The sequence below is a fragment of the Daldinia decipiens genome (assembly GCF_022478715.1).
Source record: "Daldinia decipiens strain CBS 113046 unplaced genomic scaffold F4813scaffold_16, whole genome shotgun sequence".
NCBI classification, from domain to species: Eukaryota; Fungi; Ascomycota; class Sordariomycetes; order Xylariales; family Hypoxylaceae; genus Daldinia; species Daldinia decipiens.
Genome location: NW_026054559.1, coordinates 414,382 through 440,602, shown reverse-complemented (window position 1 = coordinate 440,602; position 26,221 = coordinate 414,382). Strand labels below are relative to the sequence as shown.

The 26,221-nt window shown below is 45.4% G+C and overlaps 11 protein-coding genes across 11 annotated transcripts; 7 read left to right on the top strand and 4 right to left on the bottom strand.

Moving 5' to 3' along the window:
* The first annotated feature begins 216 nt into the window (after positions 1 to 216).
* F4813DRAFT_72009 (uncharacterized protein) lies at positions 217 to 1,751 on the top strand. The gene is made up of 3 exons (XM_049248821.1): positions 217 to 524; positions 616 to 699; positions 791 to 1,751. Exons 1-3 carry the CDS (start codon positions 390 to 392, stop codon positions 1,514 to 1,516), a joined length of 945 nt encoding a protein of 314 aa, XP_049099665.1. The 5' UTR covers positions 217 to 389; the 3' UTR covers positions 1,517 to 1,751.
* Positions 1,752 to 2,990: 1,239 nt separating this feature from the next.
* F4813DRAFT_389436 (uncharacterized protein) lies at positions 2,991 to 4,559 on the bottom strand (the record flags this gene model as incomplete). Its single annotated transcript, XM_049246836.1, has 4 exons — positions 2,991 to 3,734; positions 3,964 to 4,175; positions 4,228 to 4,420; positions 4,488 to 4,559. 4 exons carry the CDS (start codon positions 4,557 to 4,559, stop codon positions 2,991 to 2,993), a joined length of 1,221 nt encoding a protein of 406 aa, XP_049099664.1.
* Positions 4,560 to 4,978: 419 nt separating this feature from the next.
* Positions 4,979 to 8,355, top strand: F4813DRAFT_396225 (SNF2 family N-terminal domain-containing protein; the record flags this gene model as incomplete). Its single annotated transcript, XM_049247803.1, has 11 exons — positions 4,979 to 5,332; positions 5,404 to 6,014; positions 6,135 to 6,230; positions 6,289 to 6,503; positions 6,551 to 6,584; positions 6,638 to 6,819; positions 6,875 to 7,489; positions 7,556 to 7,742; positions 7,798 to 7,983; positions 8,035 to 8,185; positions 8,254 to 8,355. The coding sequence occupies 11 exons, from the start codon at positions 4,979 to 4,981 to the stop codon at positions 8,329 to 8,331; spliced, it is 2,709 nt and encodes a 902-aa protein (XP_049099663.1). The 3' UTR covers positions 8,332 to 8,355.
* Positions 8,356 to 9,644: 1,289 nt separating this feature from the next.
* On the top strand, positions 9,645 to 10,575 carry F4813DRAFT_359292 (uncharacterized protein). The gene is made up of 2 exons (XM_049243311.1): positions 9,645 to 9,788; positions 9,855 to 10,575. Exon 2 carries the CDS (start codon positions 9,971 to 9,973, stop codon positions 10,520 to 10,522), a length of 552 nt encoding a protein of 183 aa, XP_049099662.1. The 5' UTR covers positions 9,645 to 9,788; positions 9,855 to 9,970; the 3' UTR covers positions 10,523 to 10,575.
* Positions 10,576 to 10,904: 329 nt separating this feature from the next.
* F4813DRAFT_389433 (MFS general substrate transporter) lies at positions 10,905 to 12,846 on the bottom strand (the record flags this gene model as incomplete). Its single annotated transcript, XM_049246835.1, has 7 exons — positions 10,905 to 10,924; positions 10,994 to 11,167; positions 11,228 to 11,310; positions 11,374 to 12,094; positions 12,184 to 12,292; positions 12,372 to 12,554; positions 12,628 to 12,846. The coding sequence occupies 7 exons, from the start codon at positions 12,844 to 12,846 to the stop codon at positions 10,905 to 10,907; spliced, it is 1,509 nt and encodes a 502-aa protein (XP_049099661.1).
* A 691-nt stretch (positions 12,847 to 13,537) lies between these two features.
* Positions 13,538 to 15,025, top strand: F4813DRAFT_71929 (alpha/beta-hydrolase). The gene has a single exon (XM_049248820.1). The coding sequence runs from the start codon at positions 13,722 to 13,724 to the stop codon at positions 14,628 to 14,630; it is 909 nt and encodes a 302-aa protein (XP_049099660.1). The 5' UTR covers positions 13,538 to 13,721; the 3' UTR covers positions 14,631 to 15,025.
* A 505-nt stretch (positions 15,026 to 15,530) lies between these two features.
* On the top strand, positions 15,531 to 17,515 carry F4813DRAFT_396221 (putative GMC oxidoreductase; the record flags this gene model as incomplete). Its single annotated transcript, XM_049247802.1, has 4 exons — positions 15,531 to 15,677; positions 15,725 to 15,791; positions 15,882 to 16,079; positions 16,173 to 17,515. The coding sequence occupies 4 exons, from the start codon at positions 15,531 to 15,533 to the stop codon at positions 17,399 to 17,401; spliced, it is 1,641 nt and encodes a 546-aa protein (XP_049099659.1). The 3' UTR covers positions 17,402 to 17,515.
* Positions 17,507 to 17,875, bottom strand: F4813DRAFT_389430 (uncharacterized protein; the record flags this gene model as incomplete). Its single annotated transcript, XM_049246834.1, has 1 exon — positions 17,507 to 17,875. The coding sequence occupies one exon, from the start codon at positions 17,873 to 17,875 to the stop codon at positions 17,507 to 17,509; it is 369 nt and encodes a 122-aa protein (XP_049099658.1).
* Positions 17,876 to 19,368: 1,493 nt separating this feature from the next.
* On the top strand, positions 19,369 to 21,104 carry F4813DRAFT_71876 (putative sulfonate biosynthesis enzyme). Its single transcript, XM_049248819.1, has 2 exons — positions 19,369 to 20,661; positions 20,743 to 21,104. The coding sequence occupies exons 1-2, from the start codon at positions 19,775 to 19,777 to the stop codon at positions 20,873 to 20,875; spliced, it is 1,020 nt and encodes a 339-aa protein (XP_049099657.1). The 5' UTR covers positions 19,369 to 19,774; the 3' UTR covers positions 20,876 to 21,104.
* A 305-nt stretch (positions 21,105 to 21,409) lies between these two features.
* F4813DRAFT_71844 (uncharacterized protein) lies at positions 21,410 to 25,188 on the bottom strand. Its single transcript, XM_049248818.1, has 7 exons — positions 25,028 to 25,188; positions 24,578 to 24,885; positions 24,106 to 24,522; positions 23,843 to 24,045; positions 23,301 to 23,789; positions 22,049 to 23,232; positions 21,410 to 21,964 (listed from the first exon to the last, which is right to left on the bottom strand). Exons 2-7 carry the CDS (start codon positions 24,828 to 24,830, stop codon positions 21,526 to 21,528), a joined length of 2,985 nt encoding a protein of 994 aa, XP_049099656.1. The 5' UTR covers positions 24,831 to 24,885; positions 25,028 to 25,188; the 3' UTR covers positions 21,410 to 21,525.
* Positions 25,189 to 25,405: 217 nt separating this feature from the next.
* F4813DRAFT_389427 (uncharacterized protein) lies at positions 25,406 to 25,831 on the top strand (the record flags this gene model as incomplete). Its single annotated transcript, XM_049246833.1, has 1 exon — positions 25,406 to 25,831. The coding sequence occupies one exon, from the start codon at positions 25,406 to 25,408 to the stop codon at positions 25,829 to 25,831; it is 426 nt and encodes a 141-aa protein (XP_049099655.1).
* Between the last annotated feature and the right edge of the window lie 390 nt (positions 25,832 to 26,221).

Here is a 26,221-nt window from a genome sequence, read left to right as displayed (position 1 = left end):
TATTAAATATGTGTTATATGACTTATATTGGGTGGTATGTTGAATGTCTCCTACTATTGCACTATTGCACTTCTAAATGAAGCTATCTCCAAAGCCCTGTTTCCCCCCCGCATAATCTCGGCGCTTTGCATGCACTAGCGTGCCTTGAATCCGGACTCTCTGCCTATCTGGGAACACGGCGCCTTTCGCTTACGCGCGCCGAAAGCAGGGGCAGGCAACTGAGCCTCATTTTGTACACGTATGTTTACATTATTTAGTTTGGATATTGCTAGGGTCTATTTCAACGTCAGCACTTATAACGCAACTTGTCAGAGTCTTTCTGCATTTGTTATATTACGTATATATGTACCCATCCTGCATGCATGCTTTGGGTCATCAAGTCGTGAATAATGTCTTCGGTTGCGGTCTCTAGCGATCTGATGAGCGCCTTTAAGTTCGGCACGGGGAACTGGGATCCGGAGCACCGCTTCGAGACGTCGTGGCTGTTCCCGCCGTATGTTCTGTTCGCTCTGCGGCTGTTGATGGTAAGTCCTCTTTCTTTGTGCGCAGATATGTATATTATAATGCCCACATGTTGTATGCATGGACATTTATGTCATTTATGTCAGGGATAAGCCCGAAACATGCCGCGACAAACACCGGTGCCGCGGCGGCGGGTTGCATATTGTGACGTACGTCCGAGCGATACTCAAGACTGGCGTGCGTCTTGAACTCACTTGCTTCGACCTCTGTTCTGTTCTCTATACCGCATGCATACAGGTCAATACAAGCCGGTGCTAATCATGTACAGTCCCTCTACGCCTTCGTAACATTGCTTTTCAATATTGGATACCAATGCGCCCACACCGAGTTAGGCGGGTGCGAGGCCTCGCGTGCCGAGTTCTCATTCTTCACGGTGCTCACGTACTGGGGCCTCGCCTTCTACATGCTCGTAGCATCAGTCCACACATTCACCTACGCGCGGTACTCCAACCCCTTTCTCGCCCGCTTCCCGCGGCCATTGCAGGTCCTGCACGCTCTATTCTACAGCACCGTAACGACATTCCCCTTCCTAGTAACCATCGTGTACTGGGGCGTGCTGTACAGCTACGGATCCGCCTGGTTCCCTACCGTCTACGGCGCCTGGAGCAACATCAGCCAGCACGCGATGAACAGCCTCTTCGCGCTCTTCGAGATCTTCCTCACGCGCGTGAACCCCCAGCCCTGGATGCACGCGCTCTGGCTCATTGTCATCATGGCGCTATACCTGGCCCTGGCGTATCTGACGAAAGCGACCAAAGGCTTTTACGTGTACCCCTTTCTCGACCCGGGGAGGACCGGATCCCTGGTCGCTGCGTACATCTTCGGGATCGGCGCTGCTACGCTTGTGGTTTTCGCTATTGTGAGGAGTCTTGTTTGGATGCGTCGCTGGCTTACGGAGGAGAAGCTGGGGCGGCATGGCAAGTTTGCCGACTTCCCGCCTAGGAATATTCAGGAGGTCGAGCTGGGTGATATTCATGGGGCTGGAATTAAGTAATTCGGATACGGAAGCACTGGCTACTAGTTGATTAGCTATTATGGGATAATACGGTAGGCTAAATATGGTTTGTTTTCTATGTTTCTAAGCGAGCATCCTAGTGATTAAATATATCTACCTGGTAGGCAATGATATTCATCAATATCATCCATGTCTTAACATTTGTGATTGCGATATACTACGTTGCTTGCATCGAGTTTTACACCGAATTAAATGAGAAGAGCGTGTTTTACCGACTTGTTATTCCGCAGATGTCATGCAAGTGACCAAGGAAATGAATGTCATGCGTGAAGATACCGAGTTTAATAGTCTTCTCTACCGTACCTTGTGCGTATATGGAGACCTAATAGGCGTGATACTAATATTATATAAGTCTGTTAGAGGTTTATTACACGGCTCGTGTAATTAATATGCCAGGGCAATCAGGTAATAAGGCCACTCAACACAGAGATTGCAACATTTGGTTGAAAAAGCCCAGGTATAAAAGCTTAACAGTCATATTATATGGAAGAAGAGCTCTCCACTAATGCACTTATATACTACGAGCTAGGTCCTCGACCATCAATTATATGCAACCATGATGAAACTAGCTAATATTACAATATTTATTAATAGTCCGAAAAGTTAGTTAAGAAAGAGAAATATGCCTATATTGGCTAACTATTAGGATTTTACATGAGATATTCAAAGCAAAGGACACTTTTAATATGCATAACTATAAGCACCTATAGCTAGCTGAAAGGTCCATTGTAGAACAACGTATAAAAAATGTCTTCTATTATAATGACTCGGGGCTAATAATATGCGCAATCTAACTCTCTAGACTTTTTTGCATACCTGTACGGCATTGCATTCTTATATACTAGGCCTTAACGTTAAAAAGCACTTGAGGTGATATCACCAAAAACGCTGCAACTAATATCATAACCACAAACAACATCACGTATAAGTATAGGATAACATGCCTTTTATTTGATTATAAGCTAATAATATTGTTACCCGAGTCCTCCTGCCTTTTTTTATACCTGTACAACAAACATTATATTCTTATATATCCGGCCTTGGTTGCGACCGGTGCTGCGGCTAGTGCTATAGCCAATTGTCACACAACTGATAGGGCCTTGATATGAGGCAATATTGATGAAATTCTTGATGATTTGATTGATAGTTGTGAGATCGTGGGAACGCGTTTTTCACCGCTAATTACAATACAACTTCAATCCAACCATAACCAATCAAAGCCTACATAAGGTGCCGTATCCTCGCTTTCTAAGTTAACGTACATAAATTTGATTGGTTCGCCGGAATCGACAGAAATCTTAGCGTGAAAAAAGGAAGACGAATTACTCATATGACTAGCCAAGTTAAAGTTTTTGTTTATAAAAAAGGAAAAAAAGATTTTAGTTCTTTTTTACAATAGTTAGTTAATAAATTTTAGTCGATTTGACATATATTTTATACTTGAAATCTATGCTTAATATAATAATATGTCCTTAGGGTGAATTTTAGGGTTATACAACGTCATATAGCTTCGACACTCGAGCCGCGTAGCAAATTTGAGCGGACAGCGTGGACAAAGATAGTTTAATAGCACGGCCTGTCCTTTACTACCTCGCTTGAACTTGGCAAATGTTGAAGAGAGTTTATCGATACCGGGATGCACATTCCTCTTATGCTTCTCTAATTCTTTAAGGGAACCAAACCCGATCCACGCCGCCGGGCAGTTCTCTTCGTCACACTTAAACGGCCGCTCATGGCGGTCGTAATGCTGCTGTCTTGACGCCCGAGAATTGAACCCTTCATGGAAGTAGTAGCATGATACTTTCCTACATTTGAACCAATTGGGACCGTAGGACTTTTCGAGAGCCGTCATCTCAGCCCTGTCATCCGTAATTGACTCTACATACTCTTCAAAGACATGTCGATTTCTTCCTATACTCTTCCCTAGTGATACTAGACTAATGTCGTCTCTTCTATTGTCTATCAGTAGCCTCCGAGGCTCCGCATGCTTCCAGATCATAGTCATAGCTGGAAAGTAACCAAGAGATGAAAATAGGGAATAGTCTGGGGGTGTCTTTGAAACTGTCGACGACGCAGCTAGATCGGCGTGGAAACGGTCGGCAAATATTGTCAGTGCATTCGAGGTCTCCGTACTTTCAGCAAACCATTCCCGTGTACTTGTTTTTGACGTAGAAAGCATGGCAAGAAAATGATCAGTCTAATGGGCGGCAGCGTAATCCTGAAACGCATAACACCCTTTCCTTATTAATTGAAGCATATTATCATCTCCTATGTCCTCTTCAAAATAGTCAAAGGCCAAATAGTAAAGGCAAAGCATTGCCATGGCATGTTCTGCCTCAAATAGGGGTGAATATCCTAGGTCTACAATATACCTAACGTAGCCTGTCAATACAAATACATTCTGCGCAATCCCGTCGAGAACTCACAGAGACGCTGTAATGTGGATAAACTCCACTCTGAGAAGCCCGGGTCTGCTCGAATTCTTCTCGGATCTTAACCCGGTCTGACTCGTAGTTCCAGATATGGATTTGATTTGCATGGCTTTCTATGAGAGCTTTCAGGCGCTGGAGGTCGCTAATGATATGTTGAAACCGGCTGTTGAAATCCTTCCAAAGGGATCTAAAAAAGAGTTTTATCACTATACAATTAATTGTCAATTAAGTGAAGACGCGTTTGATATATTATCTTACTGGACTGGTCAAAGATGCGTATAGCGCGGATGTGAAAATCAAGAATATTGGTCCAAATGCATTCAAGTATTCCTTGCATTCGACTGCTCTCGCTAAACAGATCCTGGTAGATTTCGAATATAGGCAAGCTCTCCGCAATAAGCTGGTATGCATCGAGGAGCGCATCAAAAGACTCAAGCCAGGTAGTAGCAGTCTACAAATTGGATCAGTCAACTCGGCATGCCCAGTTGAAAGGAAAGGTTCAACAGGTAGGTATATACTAGAAGCAGGAATTTTATTGGGCCCCATATGAATGCAAGCATTCGAGGAGAGACTGGCGGTGTTGACACCATATTTGAAGTTCGTAGGAGATACTTTAGGTAGTTCCTATTCTCAAATACCTGCGTTCAATTTGAGCGACCGATATTGATCGCAATATAAAGGGCGAAATGCCCCGCTGATTTACAATCCAGCCTTGAATCCAATCAATAAGCAATCATGATACGTTGTACAACATAATCGATTGGTTAGGTGCCTACATGTAGCAACTCAATGCATGCATAGCCACACATTACAGCCTGCTGAAATGCCTTGTAGTCCGCCACGTAAATAACAATTCCGTACCTAGCCTATATAGCAAGTAGGGCATCTAAGATGCCAAGCACCTGGATACGATGAGGAATGATACGTGTAGCGTTATACTCTTTTAGCATCTAGTCTACGCATTAAGTACCTAACCTAATATCTTAATATTAAGCCTAAAGTCTTCGGTATGGCCCCTGACGCCTACGAGGGTGAACTTAACATTCAATATGAAGACGCAGAACACAATATCTGGCCGGAAATTTCTTGCTCGGATGACACTTGCTTCTCTGGTTCCAAAGTCTCTACTACAACTCGGGATTCGTTGTGGGAAGACTTTATCTTACCTGAACACCAACCTCCAAATAATTTGCTCGAAGAAGATCCGAATTCCAGCGTAAATGACTATGAGAAATGGTGGAGCACCATGCGGCAATGGGCAGATAAATCATTCCAGCCAAATAGACCGGGTGGCACCGTCCTTCAAGCTATTGATGCTGAGACTTTAACCGTAGGGGGGACCCGCTTCTGCTGTTATGGCATGGTGAGAATTATTTCTGTATTATTTTTCAGCATTTGGGTATCTATAATAATGCTAAAAGTGGGATCTTTTAGATACCAAATGCTGTCGTCAGACTCGTGGGAAATATGACAGAAATTGCTGCTAAGATCGACCCGAGTCAGCCTTACCAGTCATTTGACATATCGAAATATGGATATTGTTTCATGCTCAAATTTCCCGATGCTAGTGTGTTCGCCCAAGTGAGCGAGCTGATTTCTCGTGGCCTGACGGAGCTATGGGAATATCGGTCCGTGGAGATTAGAGCGTTTGTCGAGACGAGCCGAGTCTACCACGTGTGTTCTCGAGCTAAGAAGCCAAGCGAAGCAACACTGAAGTCGGAGATAAATATATACGGTCCTGCGGATGATGCTAGAAGTATTGGAAATAAACTAGGTTCCGCTAAAATATTTCTTCAGGATCCAGACCACGGCGTTCAAGACATCGAGTACTATAACCCTCATGTCATACAGCTTCCCGGCATCGAAGAGCCAGCATCTCAAAATGCAAAAGAGTGCTTTCTTACAAACCAGCCAAGTCATAAAGAAAATATGAAGAGAACGCATGATGTGATTGATCACACAATTTCAACTGTATACCACTCACTCACACGGTCTCGAAATCTGGAGAGAACTCAAAGCGTGCATGTCACGACACAACTCTTACCGTAAGTTACCTAGCAATCCTAAAGTAACTGAATTGGTCATACCATCTATTTTTATAAGTCTTATTTCTCTTTTATAGACTAATCGTTAGTGTATTTAATTTTCCGTTCTTAGACACCAAGAAATAGCACTGCATTTCATGATACAGAGGGAGATCGGTCCTATAAATCTTCAGAGTATAGTTTCTGGTCGTATGAACGTAATATCATGACGCCATTGTAAGTAATTCAGACATACTCTCACACACATAGACAAAATTTAATTCGACATTGCCAGATATCGTCACAAATTGACGCATGCAGAGTCGGCCGAGGTTCCTAATGAACTAGGAGGAGGTATTCTGGCGGATGATATGGGAATGGGAAAATCACTTAGTGCACTGGCACTTATTACTAGAACTTTTGAGCTGGCTCACTTGTGGTCTCGGGAGGTACTGTCCACTACCAGGGAACTTCGCGCCCGAGCTAGCCTTATCATTGTTCCATCTACTCGTAAGTTCTAGTCAGACAGCATAACCTTCAATATACTAAGGTCATAGTAATCATGAACTCTTGGCTAAAAGAGGTTGAAACGTAAGTGTTCTCAAGACCATAGAGGGAAATTAAACGGCTACTGACCATAGAAGGCATCTAGATAAATCCGTCACTATCGCTAAATACTATGGAAAATCCAGGGACGACGATATTACAGACTACCTAAAGTATGACATTGTATTCACAACGTACCACACCATTGCGGTGAGTATGAATCAGAAGGACAGTGTGGTATTCCAATATCTTGGTTTAGAATTGTTCTTGATGAAGGTATGTGTGTGGTTCCTGCGAGCTTCCTACTGACATTGCTAACCTATGGCTGGTACTAGCACACATGATTCGTAGGCGGGAGACGACACTTCATCAAGCAGCTAGCCAGCTTTATGCAAAGTACCGGTGGTGCCTAACTGGGACTCCGATCCAAAATCGACTCGAAGATGTCGGGTCCCTGCTTGCGTTCCTCCGCATTAAGGAACTTGGACACAGAGCAGCTTTCAGAAATAGCATTATATTGCCCTTTTCTGACGGCGTCGCATCGGCTGTCCACAATTTGGCATTCCTTCTGGATTGCGTATGCCCCAGGAGGTCTCAGGATCTACTACATTTACCGAATATCACAGAGAGATATCATTATGTGACTTTGAAGGAAGATGAAAGGAAACACTACGATGATATGCTGGAAGATATGTCTAACATAATCAAAGGAAAGGCACAAAAGGAAACAGGAAGGCGCGATCATTTTGGCATCTTTCAAGCCCAACTCCAGCTTCGCCTTCTCTGTAACCATGGCACTTTTCAAAAGCCATTCATGAGTCGTCACCCTCGCGACAGAAAGATAGAACGTGAGGAGTTCTTATATTCGCTAGGAACGAATGCCGAGTTTCCCTGCTCAATGTGCGGCATTCCCATTCCTGTCTTCGATATTAGCGGAGGTCCCAGCTCGCGTTAGCCATGCAAGCATAAAATCTGTAACGAGTGCCATTCTCAGAACCAATATAATGCAAACCCAGCTGAAGATATCAATGGTTCTTGTCCCTTATGCAGAAAATCTCTTGGACATGGGGCTGGCTCAGCCGAGAAGATATCTTCCGAGGGAAAGGACGATGACGATGATGGTTATTTCAACTGGTCCGGATTCTCATCCAAGATACAGGATCTTATGGAAGACTTGACAGAAAGCCCCAGAGACGCGAAGAGGTATATCAAACGTTATCCACCGCTTGTTACATTAGCGCTGATTTAAGGAATATAGTATCGTATTCTCCGGCTGGACAAGAACACTGGATTTGATATCTGTACATCTTAGGAAGAGACGCATGCTCTTCCAAAGGATAGATGGTGACCAATCTCTTCAGCAGCGCCAGTACAATATGGATAGGTTTATGGAAGACAAAGGCATCCCAATTCTGCTGATGAGCACGGGAGTGGGGGCATTCGGGTGAGTGTCCCTACCATATCATGAAGAAGTGGCCCTATTAACCCCACACAGTCTTAACCTTACAGTGGCGAACCATGTATACATCCTCGAGCCTCAGTGGAATCCGAGCGTGGAGAGTCAGGCTATCGGTCGGGTGTCTCGCCTAGGCCAAAGCAAGCCCGTTTCGGTGACGCGGTACATCGTTCGAGGGACAGTAGAAGTTGTAAGTGCATATATATACGAGAAGACTGAAAGAACTCTATTGTGACTGATTACTAAAACCTGGGCTAGAGCATGCAATCTCAACAGATCCGAAAGGTAGAACTTGCAAAAGTTGGGTTTCAGGACGTCAATCCAGATGACTCGTAATGCATAGTAAACACCTTTGCTTTGGAGTCCGTACACGTAGTTTCGACTTACAGCTCTACTCTGCGTTCTGGCTGTGGTTTGTATCGTAAGATAGGGAGTGTCTGGAAAGTATAAGACTTACAGAGATCAACTCCTAGGAAAAGGGGGCTCTTCAGAAGCACATTACGTGAGGTCACATTGTAGATTAATAGCTTATTTTATCAACGGCATAGTTAAGAATATATTGGTTCTTCGAACACCCGTATTAAAATGCCACCTACCATATTCGAAGCAAATGCTAGGCGATTTAATTCCGGGGGGCATATAGCTATCTTTAGTAATACCGCTCAAATAAAGTAGGTACCTAATGTAAATGAGTCTGTCAACAAATTGGTACCACTGAAACATCGTAGCTGGGTATACTACCCAGCATTTTCCCGGCCTCTCGTCGGGTTTTCTTTGGTACTGGCGTATATGCTCTATGCTCAATACGAAGACGCGTAAGCTCAGTTAGCATAAAGATCTAGTTTCATCTTTCTCCCACTTGTGCCAGCATCGTGAGTGTAGATAATAGGAAGCTTATCGGTATGCTACCTGCCTCTACGAGTAAAGTTGGCCACGCGTCAACTACTGCTGTCTAGGTTAGAGTATTCCATCTTCCTTTTCAGGTACTTAGCTACTTTAGAAACAGTTTGCATATGGATATTCCGCAACTATACGTTGGTCCAGTTGATGGGAGTTGTGCCACATAGCCGGGCTAGTTTTAATACCATCCACTACACGTAGTATTATTGATATCGGTAAACCGGACCCTTCCCGTAATATGTGGTGGTGGTCTCGCTAGAGCGAAAGCGGATAGCGAAAGCGATTTACGGTCTTTTATAAACGAAGGCGCCACACACGACTACGCACGCACTGAGTGGGGTCAGGAGTAACTTCGGCAGTGTATTAACGGCATGGTGTAATACAGTATGGTATTCATAAACTACCTACGTCAGTTTCTTAGCCAGGAGCTCTCCCAATTATTAATCTTTGTTAAACGGCAAGACTTAGGACTGAGTCCCCGAGCCATTGTCCCTCGCTTACAACATGGGCTTCAGAAACTTGGTAGTCTTAGTACTAAAGGGGGCGGTGCTAAGGATGCCAATGTATGTATGTGTTGAAAGTTGAATAAGCTAAACTTAAAGAGAATAAAGTGACTGGTTCGTAGATTGTGACTTTCTTTGTCTTGTCCAACTAACATGACAATCAACCCCACATCAAGAAATAAAGGATTGCAAATTGGACAAAATATTCGTTTTAATATTGCTAGATACATAGGAAAAAAGAAACAATACAAAAAGAAACCCGATTAAAATATCTATGCCGTGTCTAGTGACTGTAAAACATTCAACATTTTGTAAAAAATTTGATATTTAACATCAAACCGAAAACTACAATACTTGAAGCTCCTTTACGCGATTAATTGTACTGGATAGGTCAGTGGATACCCCTCTGGTAGATTATAAAGAGTCGAAGGTTCCTTACTACATATTAGATAATAGCCCGGCGCCGAGTGGGGTCATTTGGTGTCACTACCGATAAACTCTTGTCCGCATCCCGGCCGTAGGACCCACTTTATCATTCCGTAACTCAAAACAACACTCTACTACAAGTCGATATGGAGCCTCCTATTGAGGATGAACGAGATGAAGTTCTATACTTCGCATATGGCTCCAACCTCTCTTCGGTACAAATGCGCAAGCGGTGTCCTAGATCTACACCCGTTGGCCTTGCGTACCTATCCGGGTGGACATGGATTATCAATGAGCGGGGTTATGCCAATATCGTGGAAGACAGGACTAAAACAGACGGCATCTACGGTATCATCTATCGGCTACATCCAGATGACGAAGAATGGTTGGATATGAACGAAGGTGTTCCGTGGGCTTATGAACGACGATTTATCGAAGTTGAAGGTTTGGCATCTGTGTCTACAGCGAAAGACAAAGGGGAGGGGGAAGTTGAATCAACTGATCAAGAAAAAACGTCTGAGAAGATTCAGGCCCTTGCATATATCGACTTCCGCCGAATCCGACCAAGTCATCCAAGAAACGAATATATTTACCGTATGAACGATGGAATCGAGGAAGCTATGATGCAGTGGGGACTACCTGAGCAGTATGTTGATTCTGTTATAAGACCATCCATTCCTGCTGGGGGTAGGCAATAAATTTCAGAACACGATAGTTGCAACTAAGTTTTTAGCATGCCGATAGCAAACCAGTAATAATTAAACCCAACTATGATCTATCCAACATGCTCCAGTATTTCCCATTGTATGATGTTCACTTAAGCGCCTATATACATGCATTCTCTTCCCTAATAATCCCCATAGATATGAAGATTGCAAAACCCCAAATACTCCACCTTCACCCAATTCGGATTCACTGGTATATACTCCCTGTGTACACAGACAGAAAAAAATGTCTCAGGTAAAGAGAACGTAGAGTAGGCCGAAGTCCCAGCTTCAAGTTACAATCGTCCGAGTAATATACAATCCATTCTCATTTTAATTCTGGCGAGTAGATCCACGCGATTCACGCATGAGTAACTTATAGGGTGTAGAAAAAGTCTTTTATAGTATAGCTAGTTAGTTCATGTAACATATGATGGAGGTAATAGGAGATATAGTTCAACATACCTGGGTGGTAATCACCAAGCTCCTCAATACTCTGGAGTCTAAGTTCATTAGACTTCTCTGTATATTGGTTTTCTGCCTTCTTCTTGTTCAGGTAGGCTAGGTAAAATCTAAGGGATATCGTCGCGACTAGCATCATGATGGTCATCCCCAGAGCCGCCGAATTACCAACGCTGTCTTTAAGGAGTGGGTCAGTGAGATGTTATCGGAGAACATTCTATTGGATAATTGGCTTACAATATGGGGGGTCCTGGTAAGCCTGGTTTCCAGAGATAGCGAATAGATGCGGGAATACGTTGAAAAATGCCAAAACCGAACCCCTGTTTATAGGTTATTAGTTATTAGTCACTAAGAATCGACAGTGAGTAAACGGGGCTTCATACCTTCGCGTGTAACCAATAAAGGACATGGCAGCCCATGACATTTGTAGCACGGTGGTGGGGAAAATAGAGAATGCAATTAAGCATGTCGCAGCAAATCGAACTTCTTTGTTCGTAACCCAAATCAAGATTGCGTAACCCACTACTGCCGGAATGAGAGAGACTGCTTGGACAATTCCTCGGGCGTTCGTCTTATCGGCAATCCTACTGAAGAGTAGAATTCCAATGCAGCCACTCACGTACACGATGATGGTGAACAGCTGAGCGTTGACGTCGCTGTATCCGAAACCTTGGATTATATCCGGAAGGAAATTAGATAGTGACGACTGGCAGAAGGAGCCTCCACAGCTGGTGAGTATGAAGAGCCAAAAGTGACCGTCCAGTAATACTTTCCAGATCTTCTTGAACTCTAGGCTTCCCTCTTCTGTGTTGTGTGATTTGGCGCTCCTTTGGATGATGTGTTGCTTCTCCTCTTCGGTAAATCCGTATTTTAGTTGCGTCGGACTACTCGGCAAGAAAAAGAATACAACAAGAGAAAATACCATAGGCGCGATACCTTCGATAAGGAAGATCCATCGCCACGCTCTCCATCCATTGACGCCATCTAGGCCGGTATCAATAGCATAGGCGATCATGCCGTTGAAAGCGCCGGCAATAGTGGACATGGAAGCAAGAATAGCACCTCGGGTTGCGAACTCGGAGTATTGGTACCAAAAGGAGAGGTCTATAAGAGAACTTTGAGTTAGGAAACGAGCCATAGGATGAGGAGTATGCGCCTAGGCAAGTTAGGCTGCTAAAGGAATATGAACGTACAGAATATACCGCCTTGGACGAAGGACTCGGCTGCTCCAATGAGAAACCGAATAGCTAACAACTGTCCATTATTGGTGATGAAAATTGACATGACAGTCAAAAAACCCCACTGTTAAGATGCAAGACAAAAATCCCCGTTAGCCAAATCCCAGATCAGAAGGGTGAGCTGGAGTCTGCGTTGGTCCTACCACTATCATGGCTCCACTGAACTGTCTGTTCGGGTGAATCTTCTTGATCAAGAGCGTTCCCGGAAGTTGGAAAATAATCGTTGCCACCAGAAGCACGGTCGCCGCATTCGAAAAGTCCCCGGGAGAGAGGTTAAGCTCATCGCTGAGGCCAGCCACCTTGGCATTTCCGAGATCAGATTTGCCCTATACGGCAGTTAGTATAGACTGCCGAGTACAAGGGAAACCCTAGTAGCGGTTGGTATAATGTGCGACTAACCATCGTAGCGAAGAAGTAAACACTCGATAAGAGCGGCAGGATGAAGATGTCGAGTTTCCATTTTACTCTGCGAGAAAGCTTTGGATCGAACTCTTCCACTTCGCCCTCCTTAGGAACATCGTCCATACTACTCGGAGTAATCGTCTGTAACAAGATGTTCTCGCGGTATTCCGTTGGCTCTGCCAAAATCTTGTCCGTCGAGGGGTTGTCGTAAGCCATCTTTGCGAAGCTGGTATAAATGTGCTGGGTGAGGGTTGTGGTGAGATAGAGAATAGAATCCGAATGTAAATGCAGATGTTCACGAGTCGGATGTCTTATAAGTATCATTCATGCCCAGAAAAGCTATCCTATTGAGCGTAAGTCGCGTTTCGAGGCCCCAGCGCTGGGCATTACAGGGGGATGTTGTTTCTAAAGTAGGCGCAGGCTGAGTTTACGACGAAGACAGACTATCGCTATACTCGTCGATCATAACCGTTTTAGTATGATACAACACCAAAAAAAGAGTTGATGCACATCACCTACCTATCTAACCTATCTTCAACAATCAATTGCTCATGTTATGTCTCAGGGGTCGTTGGAGTGAAACCCCTCAAGCATTATCACGAGCGGCGTTTTACAGAAACACCTATTTGAGATTTGTTACCAATTGTCACACTACGTCCGCGTCATTATGCAGTAAAAAGTCGTCGTACAACTCGGAAGCCAAGTGCTCCAATCCGGCTGCGGATTTGGACTCAGCCTGCATTCCGCTATTGGTCGACTGGGGTATGTTGAATGGAGCGAATTTCGCTTTTCAGTGCCGGCTCGGCGTCTAGGATCAACAAAGATCAGGGCGAGATTCGCTCCACCTTGGTCACTTATTGAACCACGACGGAACGGAGCACATGTCAATATGCCGGTCGAGTACAAAACAGAGGCCGCGCGCCCAGAGCCGAAAGGAATATGGTAGGCCATAGGTCACTTACATACACATGCCAATCTATTTCCCGATATAAATCTTGGCTCCAATTGCCGTATAACCCAATAGGTACCTATAGCGTAACATACGTACACACACACACACAAACACACAGACCAACTATATACCACACAACATGGACAAATTATTGAGTGCTTCGGTGGTACCCCTAAAGTTCCGTAAGAATGCGCTTCTTACCGGACATATTCCCTACAAGTCACTCGCCTCAGACCCGCGCGTGTCTTACACTATCTACGTGCCCGCCGAGGCTTACAACCAACGCCACCCCGACGGGGCTGGACCGGGACCCAATAAGCTTCCTCTGTTGGTAGCCGTTCACGGAACTAGACGTGACGTTTTTAACGTTTATGATCTGGTCCCCTTCGCCGAATCTACGCCGTGTGCCGTACTTTTACCATTATTCCCCACCGGGCTAGACGGACCAAATGATATCGACTCTTATAAACTATACCGGTCTAAAACCCTTCGTCCCGACCTCGCTCTGCTGTCAATGTTAGATGAGGTGGCAACCAAATGGCCTGCTATAGAGACAGATAAAATCTTCCTCATGGGATTTAGCGGTGGTGGCCAGTTCTCCCACCGGTTTTTATACCTGTACCCCGAGAGGCTGGCTGCCGTAAGCGCTGGTGCTCCGGGCCGTGCCACGTTCCTGGACGAAGACCAAAACTGGCCGGCAGGTATCAAGGATGCGGAGAGCGTTTTCGGGAAGGCCGTCAATAAAGAACTTATCAAAAAGGTCCCCATCCATCTCGTAGTTGGAGACCAGGACGCTGACATTCACGGCGGTGACGAGTTCTGGGCCTGGGTGAAGAAATACTTGGGCCAACCGGGCGAAGAAAGCGGACCACAAATTATTAAGCAAGGAAGGTTTAAGACTATCCACGATCTCCAGGACTCGTGGAAGCACGAGGGTATCGAGTCGAAGCTCGACGTCGTCCCGGGAGTGGCTCATAATGCTCGTGGTGTTCGCAGCGTTGTATTGGATTTTATGCTACCCCAGATTCAAAAGAAGCTTGGAAATTAAATAGAGACATTAAAACTTGGCTTCAATTCTGCTTTAGCTGGCCGCGATACTTATTTTTAGCATCATTCCACGTATGTAGGTATTACGGGTGGGCCTCACTCCACCATAGGTGATATCTACCTGGTATCTAGCTGTTACGGGTGAAGCCCGAAATTACACTAGACAATCCTAGTACACACGTGTTAGTTTAAGATGGATTTTACTTATAACTAACGCTATACTATTAAGCGTTTCTTATACATTTCAGTAAACATGGGATAAACTCATTCGATAAATAGACAGTATGAGAAAATATCGAAATGGCAATAATTTAAATGTACGTACAGCATAAGTGTTAGTTTAGTATTCCGTATGAATCAGATCTTGTTTATATAACTGATTGAACATTTTGACAAGTTAAGTACCGAGGTAAATAATCTATGTAGGTTAGGTAGCCAAATCAGTCAAAGTAGCAGTGTCTTATATCATAACATACTTTGTAATCTCATTTAGTTCGGTCCTGAAGTTTTCACGAAATGCCTCTGATAGCAATTCAGACGTGCCTCTATCTCGCAAAAATCAACAAGAAAGGGGCAAGGTCTGGAACGCTCTATCGCACTACTATTGTATAAGAAAAGCTTACATTTACACCTGTTGGGAGCAGTATATAGAAGTAAATATACCCCACATTTTATGTGATGAATTATCTATTTATTCATTGGCTCACCAACTCCCCCCTCATTACTGGGAAGTAATGGAGTGAGTGTTGGAAGCATAGAGTAAAACCAAGGCTATTTTATTTCGCTTTCCTTCTTTAATATATATGTCCTAGAAAAGTCCTGCTTCAATTCTATGTGTATTGTTAAGGGTATTGTGGGTATTTTTTAGTTTCAATACATCTCCAAAAACAACTTTATCACGATGGCTTCCTCCTTCTCTCCAGACTACATCATCATCGGCGGCGGCACTTCCGGCCTCGTTGCCGCCAACCGCTTGTCCGAAAATCCTGATGTTAAAGTCTTGGTGCTCGAGGCCGGGAAGGACCTTTCTGCCGATCCTAGGGTCAACGTTCCAGCCTTTGGACATCTCTCATGGGCTCCGATGCCGACTGGCAGTACAAATCCGTACCTCAATCCGCCCTAGGAGGCCGATCTATTCGATATCCTCAGGGTAAGGCCCTCGGTGGCTCTTCAGCCATCAACGGCCAAGCTTTCATCTCTCCAGCCCAGGCTGAAATTGATGCTTGGGCAAAGTTAGGCAACCCCGGATGAGACTGGGCCAACTTAGTCCCTTCGTACAAGAAGTCATATACGCTTATACCCCCGCCAGATCAAGCTATGCTAGTCCATCTTGGAATCGATTGGATTCATGACGATTATCGTGGCACTTCGGGCCCTATTAAAGTGTCCTTCCCAGGCATCATCCAGAATCCTCTATGTAAAGCATGGATAAAGCTAGTAATACTGGTAAGTGTAGTTCGATAAACCGTATCAGTATAGAAATAAATTATGATGAGAGTATTATGTGTGAATAATGAATAACGCTTTCCCCATCACACTTCAGATCCGTTCTCGGGTAATTCAATTGGAGGTTACAGCAACACGGCAACAGTCGATCCGGAAACAAAAACTCGGAGCTACGCTAATTCAGCCTACGGTATTCCCATTGCTCAAAGACCCAACGTACAGGTTATCTCGGAGGCCAAGGTCCAGAGAATCTCACTAACCGATACGGGTGCCGGTACCGTCAAAGCTACAGGCGTACAAGTTTTGGTTGACGGTAAGGCTCAAACGTTCGCTTCCACGAAAGAAGTTATACTCGTAGCCGGTGTTTTCAATATTACACCAAAGCTCCTCGAACTCTCGGGAATCGGCGGTAAGAAGTTACTGGACCGTCACGGAATTTCGGTTCATGTGGATCTTCCCGGGGTCGGTGAGAATCTTCAGGATCATCTTATGACGGGATTGAGCTACGAGGTAGTCGATGGCATCATGACCGGGGACCCGCTCATGCGGCAGGAACCGGAGGCACTCGCTCAGGCCCAGAAGCTCTATGCCGAGCACAAAACCGGACCCTTCACCATCGGCGGCATGCAGTCTCACGCCTACATGCCTACCCCCAACATCACTGAGCTGCTCGACAAGTTTCCCCGTGCCCAGGCAGCTAAGGAAGAGGAGTATTACGACACAGTCCGTTCTATTCTCGAGAGTTCAGAGAGTAGCTCCATGGCGTGGCTCATGTTTCTATCCCAGACAAACTTGCACGAGGGCGGCAAGAGCTTTGTCGGCACACAACTGCTCCCTGAGAATTTTGCCAGCTTGGGATGCACTCAGTCGCACCCCTTTTCCCGTGGCGCGACCCATATATCATCCCCAGATATTGACGCTATTCCCAACATTGACCCACAGTACTTCTCGCATCCCGCTGACTTAGAAATCATGGCACACCACATTCAGGCACTCGACACGCAACTACGCCCCTCGAAGGCACTAGCACCCTTCTTCAAGCCCGACGGGAAGCGCAATCACCCAGATGCATTCCACGTCGGGGATTTGGGCGGAGCTAAGAAGTACGTTCTCGACACAGTCACTACGGCGTACCATGCTTGCGGCTCGGCAGCCATGTTACCAAGGGGAAAGGGAGGAGTAGTAGATCCAAATCTTATCGTGTACGGAACGGAGAATATCCGCATCGTTGATGCCAGTATCTTCCCACTTATCCCCCGCGGCAACATCTTGTCTTCAGTGTATGCTGTTGCCGAGAAGGCGGCTGATATTATTAAGGGTCATTGATGGAAAACACGTGTACTAGTCCTTGCGAACGATAGTTACATCCATAGCGCATGAATAGGTGGTAAATAGGTGGTAAATATACTAAAAGCCATCACCATGAAGAGCTTAATCCCAATCCCCTTGTCCTTCACCTTGTTCCTCTTTCGCTTTAGCCTCCTTCTTCAGCTCTTCATTATATTCCAGGACACTCTCGATTTTTGGTTGGAAGATACGTAAGAGATTTAATACAGTGTGGACATCATACCATGCCCCCTCGTTAGTATTGACGAGCCTGACCCTGGCGTCGTTGAGCTGGCGTACTGCGTACGACATCCAATCGAGAGCTGATATAAGCGTACTTTCCGCATCGTCAGACAGAATCACCCAAGGTTCAAGATCACAGACGTAGTCGGAAAGTACGAACATTTCCGCTAGGATCTCTGCTGCGTCATCTTCATCCTGGACGCTAAATTCAGGAAATCCCGGCTTCGTCATGTTGAGAAATACGTCAAGGCATAATATTTCGTTACTCGCTATTTTGAAGAATCAAACGAGTGTTGTTGGGTGTAATAGACCCATTAAGAAAAGTTTATATACCACCCATATTGTACATGATACTTGAGCTTTAGGAACTTCTGAGACAACAAGGACATTACTCAATTACAACTCATTCTGTGCGTGAATCTTTAATATTCGATAGTCAGCTGAGTATCCATATCACCCATTAGACTCGTAGTAACGTGGTGTTGAGGTTAGTGAGTTGTAATTATGAGTAGATGTGAAAAAACCCAATATGTAGTAAAGCCAATGATAAGTAAGGAAACAATGAATTTTCTAATACGAGGGATCCAAGCGGTGTCTAAGCCGATATGTTTGTCTAACATATTCAGGATTGATCCCACGTCTCTATAATGTGCCAATACTCTCGCTCACCAGTGACTTGCTAGGAGTACGTGTTAACCAGCTAGAGATGATAATTTACGAGACACTTATTATCAACCCAAAGCCTATCATGACTCTCAAGAATCCATAACTGACGGTCCTTGATCATTTAGAGTTGATTTACTCCTTGCCCAAGCGGCGGGGAATCTGCGGCTATTCTACCTGGTTGTATGGTTAAGGGGGATGCGAAAATCGGCTGGTAACACTCATGGCCACGACAGCGTCTCCGCCACAAAATCAAGAAATTAGAATGCGTCCATGTTGTTCCTTTCATAGATTACGAGTCAATAGTATCACGACGTCGTAAATGCGTCCAATGTCATTACTAAACTACTTCGACTTTGGTAACCAGTGTAACTACACCCCATAAGTGTTGGGCACGAAATCAGTTCTTAGCCCAGATCGGGACGAAATGGTGAGACGCAAACTAAGCTATACGTATCTGATGCCTGTTTGAAGTGTTCTGGAATAATAATAGAAGCTGATTCTCAACTCACGCCTCCACACCCGTTCTTTTTGGTCGTAATCATTTCCAATAGAATTCCATGCACGCTTCTACTTTTAGCACTACGGCATTTGTCCCAGTCGCGACACCACGTATATATGCAACCTAAGCAGGGGAAGCCCTTGCAATATCTCATTCGAATCTACTTAATGCCTGCTTATGTATGTACTTGGCAGGTAAACATTAAGGGTTCTGGAGTTCTACTAGGGCTGTAAAGGTACCATAGCGGCGTAGGCGGCACGGTTCTTATGTAGGTCTTATACCGCCTCTTGTGGGGCGTTTGAATATCACGCCTATTCCGCTATTAAACACGATAATACATGGAATCTATCTATTAATAAGGTTGACAAGTAAGTGCCTAAGATATGCAGGTGGTTATCTTCGCTAATATACATAACTTATACAGATGTTTATAGGTGTTTGAGCCATGTTGAGATAATTTGATATATTTACAACTGGAGACTTTGGAATATTCAAAACATGCCACTTTACAGAACATGGGTACAAAAGTCACGTCCCAACCAATCAGATGTAAATGAATGTACCGTGGCTTAAAGACATAAGATCAAGAACGAACAAGAAATATAATGTATGTAAATGAAAATCTCCTCCGATATATTGCTATACCGAGGTCTAAAGGGGCGATTTCGTGTTCCTGTGTTGATCATTCCCGTCCTGGTGAAGCTGAGCAAATATCGAGACTCTTTGACATCATATGACGTTAATCATAGCAATATCGTGACGCTATCTCAGTTTTGTAGACAAGACAACAGGAAAACTCCAAGTATAAACTTGTGAATCCAAACATAATAGATCAAGCAGACAGCCTGAAGTGTAGCTACTAAACGCCTTTGAACGAAATTTTGTAATCTCTGACTCGAGTCGAACTAGGTTAGGTATTAGCAAGAACAACGCCAGCCACTAGAATAAAAACATAATTTCCTAAAATGGCAACTCCACTACGCTCCCTCACGGCCGCTAGTCTACGCTGTGTCCGCACGGGCAGATCCACGGGCGCAAGTCTACCTAAACCTATGCCCAGCACCACTAATACCATCATCACATCCCGCCCCTTCACAGCAACAGCAGCAATTGCATCGGCATCACCGCAGCCCAAAATCCTCCTTGAGGATCGGGACTCCGGATTCCGGTTCGTGCGGCACAACCCGGCGCCGCCGAAGCCGCGGACCCGCTCCGTGACCGAAATCCGGGGCCCATACTACACCGCCGTGGGCCCGCGGTACCTGTCCGACGTGCTAGAGACGATGGGCACGCACGTCGACGGGCTCAAGTTCGCCGGCGGATCGTTCAGCCTGTTCGCGGAACCCCCGCTGCGGCAGCTGCTCGACCTGGCGCACGCGCACGGGGTATACGTGAGCACGGGCGGTTGGATCGAGCACGTCCTGGCGTCTAGCGGCGGCGACGTACCAGACGCCGTCGACAGGTACCTGGCCAAGTGCAAGGGCCTGGGGTTTGACGTGGTCGAGCTGAGCGCCGGGTTCCTGTCGCTGCCGCCGGACGACTGGCTGCGGCTAGCGGAGCGCGTGCAGAAGGCGGGTCTGAAGCCAAAGCCCGAACTGGGCATCCAGTTCGGCGCCGGCGGCGACACCTCCGCTGCGGAGCTGCAGAGTATCGGCACGAGCGATCCGAGTAAAGTGATTAACATGGCGAAGCGGTTCGTGCGGGACGCTGGCGTCGAGCGCGTCATGATTGAGAGCGAGGGTATCACGGAGAATGTGCAGACTTGGCGCACGGACGTCATACAGGCTATTCTACGAGAGTTACCGCTGGAGAATGTCATGTTTGAGGCGGCTGACCCGTCGGTTTTCAACTGGTGAGCTTTATTATCTACCTATATATTCAAGATTCTCTAGTATACATGTGGCCTAGAAAGCTGACTCTATGTTTCGTGTAGGTACATTCGAGAGTTCGGCGTCGATGTCAACCTCTTCGTTGACCACTCTCAGATCGTCCAGCTGGCTGGACTAAGAGCAGGCATCTGGGGCAAGAGTGACACCTTTGGCAAGATTACTACTTACCGACCATAGGATATCTGGTGAATTGGTCTGATGTTATAAAGAATTTCCAATATTACCCTCTTGTTTTGTTAGACAGGGCCATTTACGAAAGGGCCGCTTATTATCGGTCGGCATTGGGTTTACGGGTCAAATGAACGCAGCCGTTTTATCTTAATTTTACGTTATGGACGTCTATGAGAGTAATTGTTTACGCCACTCGGCGCTATTTGCGGGTTGGAGTAATATGTAGGCTTTATGGGTTGTGCGCCTTGTTGCTTAGAATATTATTATGTATATTGACTCAGCTGTAAACAGATATTCAAGAATCTGCAGGTATCTGCAGGTCTAAAACCAGGGTTGAGTCTACCTTCATCTGCAATACTCCTTGAATGACCCTTCATGCATAATAAGATGTGCCAGTATGGCGCTGGAATCGTTCGATACCGCATGCCACACGAGACCCTTCTCTCAACCTTACCCCATCAAAAAAAAAAGTCGGAATAGAGGCGACAATGATGCCAGGAACGTAACATTCGGCGTTAATGTATTCAGGGTGACATTGCTTAATATCAAAAAAAAAAAAAAAAACAAGAAACTTTTCGAGTTCATGAGCCCATAACTAGTAGGTAGATACACTTTCAAAATATATTCGGAGCCAATTAGTGTTCATCCCTTGGACCTCACGGTTCGGGGAGGTCAACCATGCATCTACTCTCTATCGCACTTATCCACCGACCTAAAGTAGCAGCATGCGAATGTTTCAGGTGCTGGCGGAAGTGATCCGCTCGATAAAATTGCTTCGCCGAGTTGCATTCTCCAAACTTGTGAACCTCTTTCACATGATTGAGGCGGTCCTCCCAGTCTTGCTCATTAGCGTACATTGGCACGCCCTCTCCGTTCCGAGGGAAGTCTTCTCCGCAATACCCGCACGTATCAGATATGCCTAACTGGCTGGCACTCTCCTGGAAGACATTCATATAGCCAACGCTTAACATGTTTGAGCAGACCCAAGCGTGCCTTCGAACGTGGAGGCTGTTCTCGTGCCGTTCAGCTTCGTTCTTTGACTTAAAGCGAGCACCACAGAAGCTGCACTGGTGCCGTTTCTCTGCTTTATGGGCACTGTTGGATAGTTAGCATATCATAAAGAGCTTATAATTGATAGTCTAGATTCATATAAGCCCTAAATAGAATTACACCTCTTACCTTAATTCTTCCATAGTTTCGAACTTCTTGGGCTTCTTTGGGCAACACTCGCAGAGGAAGAAACCCGGAAGGCTATCTTTGGGAGAAGCGGGGATATTTATTGGCCGTCGTTTGTTTAATGTCCTTGGGAGTTCAAGGAAGCTCTCGTTGCTGCTCTTGTGGTGCAATGAAGATCTATGACCCGTCGATGGACTTAAATAGTCGGGTTGATCGCGAGGGTTAGGTGGGCTAGTTCCATAGAGTTTCGCCATCTCCGCCAAGCTATCCCCACTTCCATTCCATTTGGTCGAACTACTGGTACCATAAGCAAATGAATAGGCGGAAGACATTGGAGAGCCTGGACTGGCTATCGAAAAAGCTCGATTCCGTACGTCTCTGCTGTCTAACATGCTTGAAGAACTTCCATTTCGCCGGATGAAGCTCACATCTTGTAAGGGGGATCCAGCCCGACGCTTCGCACTAGATCGGGTTCTTAATGGGACTGAAAATCGACCTTGAGGCTGCGTTAATTTGTGAGATTGGAAGCTTGGAGGTCTCGCATTAAATGGTCCATGGTATTCGGAATCATCATTCCCTATATACGATGAAGGAGACAATAGTGTCTCTTCCCTGGACTGTGTGGTTGAAGGTACGTCACCGTCATAATAAAGTCGCCTTAGATAATCGACAGAACTAACGGTATCGTATGCCCATTCTTCGCTGAGAAGAGCTTTCTGTGCTAGCCGATAGTACTTCATAAGTCTTACATCCATATTTTGAGGTTCTTCCTCGAGCGACCAGGTCAGCGTTAGAGGATCAAATGAAGCCGATGTCGCGTCGAAGAGTTCTACTGCAAGCAGGAGATAAGCCGAGTAGATTTGTTTCGTCTCCGACGTAAATTGAAATTCCGGTTGGTTTTCTAGAAATCTGATGGTTCGGCGGACATAGGATTGAATCCAGAGGCTATAGAAAGCCGATAGCCACCATCGTTTTTCATGAAGTCGGTTCTCTTTTCTAAATATTATTTTCGAGAGCTCGTCCGTAAAGGATTTTATGTTAGAACTCAGTTCCTGGAAGGGTCGAACACAGCATACACCGGGTCCACAATCATCGTGCAGCTCGTACGTCAAGTGGCCGCCATCCTGAAGCCGTAATATATCGATACAATTCCTAAGACACTTGATAGCTAGTGGAACGGCCTGTGACTAAAGGTAGAAGTTAGTGTTGGAGGAGAACGTAAATGAGAGAATGGATACGTAAACTCTCAACCTACTTGACCATACTCCGTTTCATAGGTAATAGCAGCTTTGATGACGTCGAGAATGTGTTCCACAGATTTGATGAGCAGGATTTCTTTCGCTGATGTGATATCTATGAGACCCCAAGCTATATGGATAGCATTTGCTTCAACGTCATGTCTAAGTGATAGAGAGTTATTCGCCATGATAGCCATAGGCGAACATAAAATCTCAAGCACAACTTTTATGTACGTATCACCCTCGGAGACAAAAACATTGTCGAGGCGGTCGGAGGCGTCTTGAAGACATGAACCAACACCCATATCTTCTAGAATATCCGGTCTTCCTTTCGTTTGATTAAATATAGGACTGGTATCGTTCATGCCATGCGCATTGGACTTGGGGCATAAAGAGATGCGTGGCATATGATCCAGTAGGGTACCGCGTTTGCAACCTATAGCCTGCCATCGTGAGTTAACGGTTCCGGACTTAGGGCACGCCTTGCATTGTTGATCAGGGTCGCACTTGGCATATATCAGCATGTATATTGCTCATTAAGTTACAACAATTGACATACCTTCTTACGAAGAAATTTGCATCTCCAACAAGCCCCGACCTCCTTTAATGTGCGAGACAATCTATTCCAGGAGCCACGTCTCAATGAAGAGGGTACTGGTCGTGAAGCTATCCGGCTCCAGTCTTGCTCGTCCTCTGAAAGATCATAATATTGCGAGTTTGCCAGAGAGTTATTCCTTACACCTCTTAACGAGCCAGTACTCCCTATCCAACGATGAGTATTGGATCATGTCTCACCGAAAGGTATTTCTGTTAGTTACTAACCTAAGTTTAAGTCACTAGATGACATATCCATATCTATGGTTACATCAGTATGAAGGAAACAAGATAAGCTGCTTATATCAGGAAAGTTTCTGAGTCGTCTTCCTGTGGTGTTACTTGGTTTCCAATGAGGCGAAGGCGAAGAGACCTGATGTGTGAATGGCGCTATGGAATCCTGAGTCGTCGTCCCTGGCTGTCGCGAGTATTGCTCAAGGTCCTTTCCGAAGCTCTTCTTTTGGAGCCGAATTTTCCGGAGAGAATCATCGTAGGAATATTGAAGGTCGAGTTTAGCTGCAAGAGCTTGGATGGTATTCTGCTTAGACGAGTCGCAGTTCTCGATGTCATGATGGTGAGCTGATGGGTTATTCGCAAACAGCACCAGGGATGCATAATCGTTTAAAATGATTGGATTATTCATATCTTGAAAACTTAAGCCCGAGGTAGGGTAGACGGATCATATCGGGTCTAGACTTACCCAATACTTCTTTGCTACCGGACCGCCTCCGCTCAATACCACCGTTGACTGTACTACCATGACCCGGCGTATTTTCACACACAGTGTCGATTGTAGCGGAAAGGATATCAAATTGGTGAGAATTTGGGTCTCCAACTAGCATGTCGATTTCAGCGGAATCCTCTTCTATGAGATCCATGTCAAAGAGAGCCCAAGGTGTATCTTGGAGGTCTTCCAGATGGAATCCTTCTAAAGGTATAAGATTATTCGCCATATTTGGTAAATTGAAGCTCTAAGAGGACTTCGATGGGGTCCATCTAAGAGATTGCCTATTAACGATGACATTAACAAGATACACAAGACACTTTACACGGTTTCGAGTAGGCAATGGCTATCCGGAGAGACGGCCTAGAGATGTGAAGACGGTGAAGAGCGGTCGGCTCATAGGGCATTAGGGTAGGTAGGGCTTACCGTAGGGCTGACAGGGCTGACAGGGCGGTCCGCTCCATTAAGGGGTTAGCGTCGGTCGGCAACATCGTAGGGTCGCAACTCTTCATCCAATCCAACATTGCCATTATCCGATATATGTACCCACTGCAGCCCGTTTGTAGAGGCGGTCCACCCGTAGGCATGTAGCGGTCTTGAAGTACACGATATGAAGTACGGTATACCTGTTTATACTGGTCATTTGGTCAATTATTTCAGGATCCTTCACCGTCAATCACCGACTGTCCACCTTACCCAGCCCAGGTAAACACCAGAGGTGAGGAGGCTCTTGTAGCATTACGAAGGCATGGCATGGCATGTAAAATGAAAATGGCCGAAATATAAGGAAGCAACTCTGCTATAATGAGGCCAGTTTCAATCCTCATAGCAATTCTCATCTCCTCCAATTCACCCAATTCACCCCTACTATTCATTATTATGGCGTCGTACGTAAAAGATCCAAGCGCGTTGCGGGGTATTGGAGCATGGGTCCAGTTCGTTGACGCGCCGCAGACGAACACCTCTCTAAAGGAACTGGATACCGAGTACACAGAGGTTCCCAAGATAGATAGGGACAACAGTAATTCAAAGATCAGAGCATGGGTGTCAAACTTTGACCTGAACTTTTGGCATGGACCTGATAAAATTCTGGACGATAGATTAGATCGTTCGCATTTTCAAGATCAGACCTCAAGTGGTGTTATAGCCCGAGCATCACCTCCCTCAGAGAATGATACGCAGTCGACCATCTTGGCTCTAAGCTCAGACTACAATGGTAGCGCGCAATGAAGACTGGGTCGAATTTTCTTCGAATTAAGTCTTGTATCACTGCCAACAGTCAATAGGAAACTCGAGGAATAAGGCATTTGGTTGGTTAATGCATTTGGCGGGATTATGTATAAATGTCTATTCAATTAGACATAACGGCTCTATTATCGAATATAGGCCGTTCAGGTGATCGTTCATGCAAGACGAAGCAGCTGACATGAGGAGTCGGTGTAGATGGAAGTTTGGGGAGGGGAGAGGGGAGGACATTTGGATTGTTTAGGAGCAAGCAAACCCTTGCTTATCCTTGATGCGGAGGGTCTGGGCAGTAGGTATCTATGTACCTAATGACGCAGGGCGGGCCGACAAAAATTGCGGTACGCATGGATGTAAGCACTTCACATAGTACGAAGT

Excerpts from the sequence above, each read along its gene's own strand:
- F4813DRAFT_72009 (XM_049248821.1), top strand. The coding sequence starts at position 390 with ATGTCTTCGGTTGCGGTCTCTAGCGATCTGATGAGCGCCTTTAAGTTC. Across the intron at positions 525-615 it reads TCGCTCTGCGGCTGTTGATG|CCCGAAACATGCCGCGACAA; the intron begins GTAAGTCCTCTT and ends GTCAGGGATAAG. Across the intron at positions 700-790 it reads GAGCGATACTCAAGACTGGC|TCCCTCTACGCCTTCGTAAC; the intron begins GTGCGTCTTGAA and ends AATCATGTACAG.
- F4813DRAFT_359292 (XM_049243311.1), top strand. The coding sequence starts at position 9,971 with ATGGAGCCTCCTATTGAGGATGAACGAGATGAAGTTCTATACTTCGCA.
- F4813DRAFT_71929 (XM_049248820.1), top strand. The coding sequence starts at position 13,722 with ATGGACAAATTATTGAGTGCTTCGGTGGTACCCCTAAAGTTCCGTAAG.
- F4813DRAFT_71876 (XM_049248819.1), top strand. The coding sequence starts at position 19,775 with ATGGCAACTCCACTACGCTCCCTCACGGCCGCTAGTCTACGCTGTGTC. Across the intron at positions 20,662-20,742 it reads GACCCGTCGGTTTTCAACTG|GTACATTCGAGAGTTCGGCG; the intron begins GTGAGCTTTATT and ends TGTTTCGTGTAG.
- F4813DRAFT_71844 (XM_049248818.1), bottom strand. The coding sequence starts at position 24,830 with ATGGCGAATAATCTTATACCTTTAGAAGGATTCCATCTGGAAGACCTC. Across the intron at positions 23,233-23,300 it reads ATGAAACGGAGTATGGTCAA|TCACAGGCCGTTCCACTAGC; the intron begins GTAGGTTGAGAG and ends TTCTACCTTTAG. Across the intron at positions 21,965-22,048 it reads GAAACTATGGAAGAATTAAG|TGCCCATAAAGCAGAGAAAC; the intron begins GTAAGAGGTGTA and ends ACTATCCAACAG.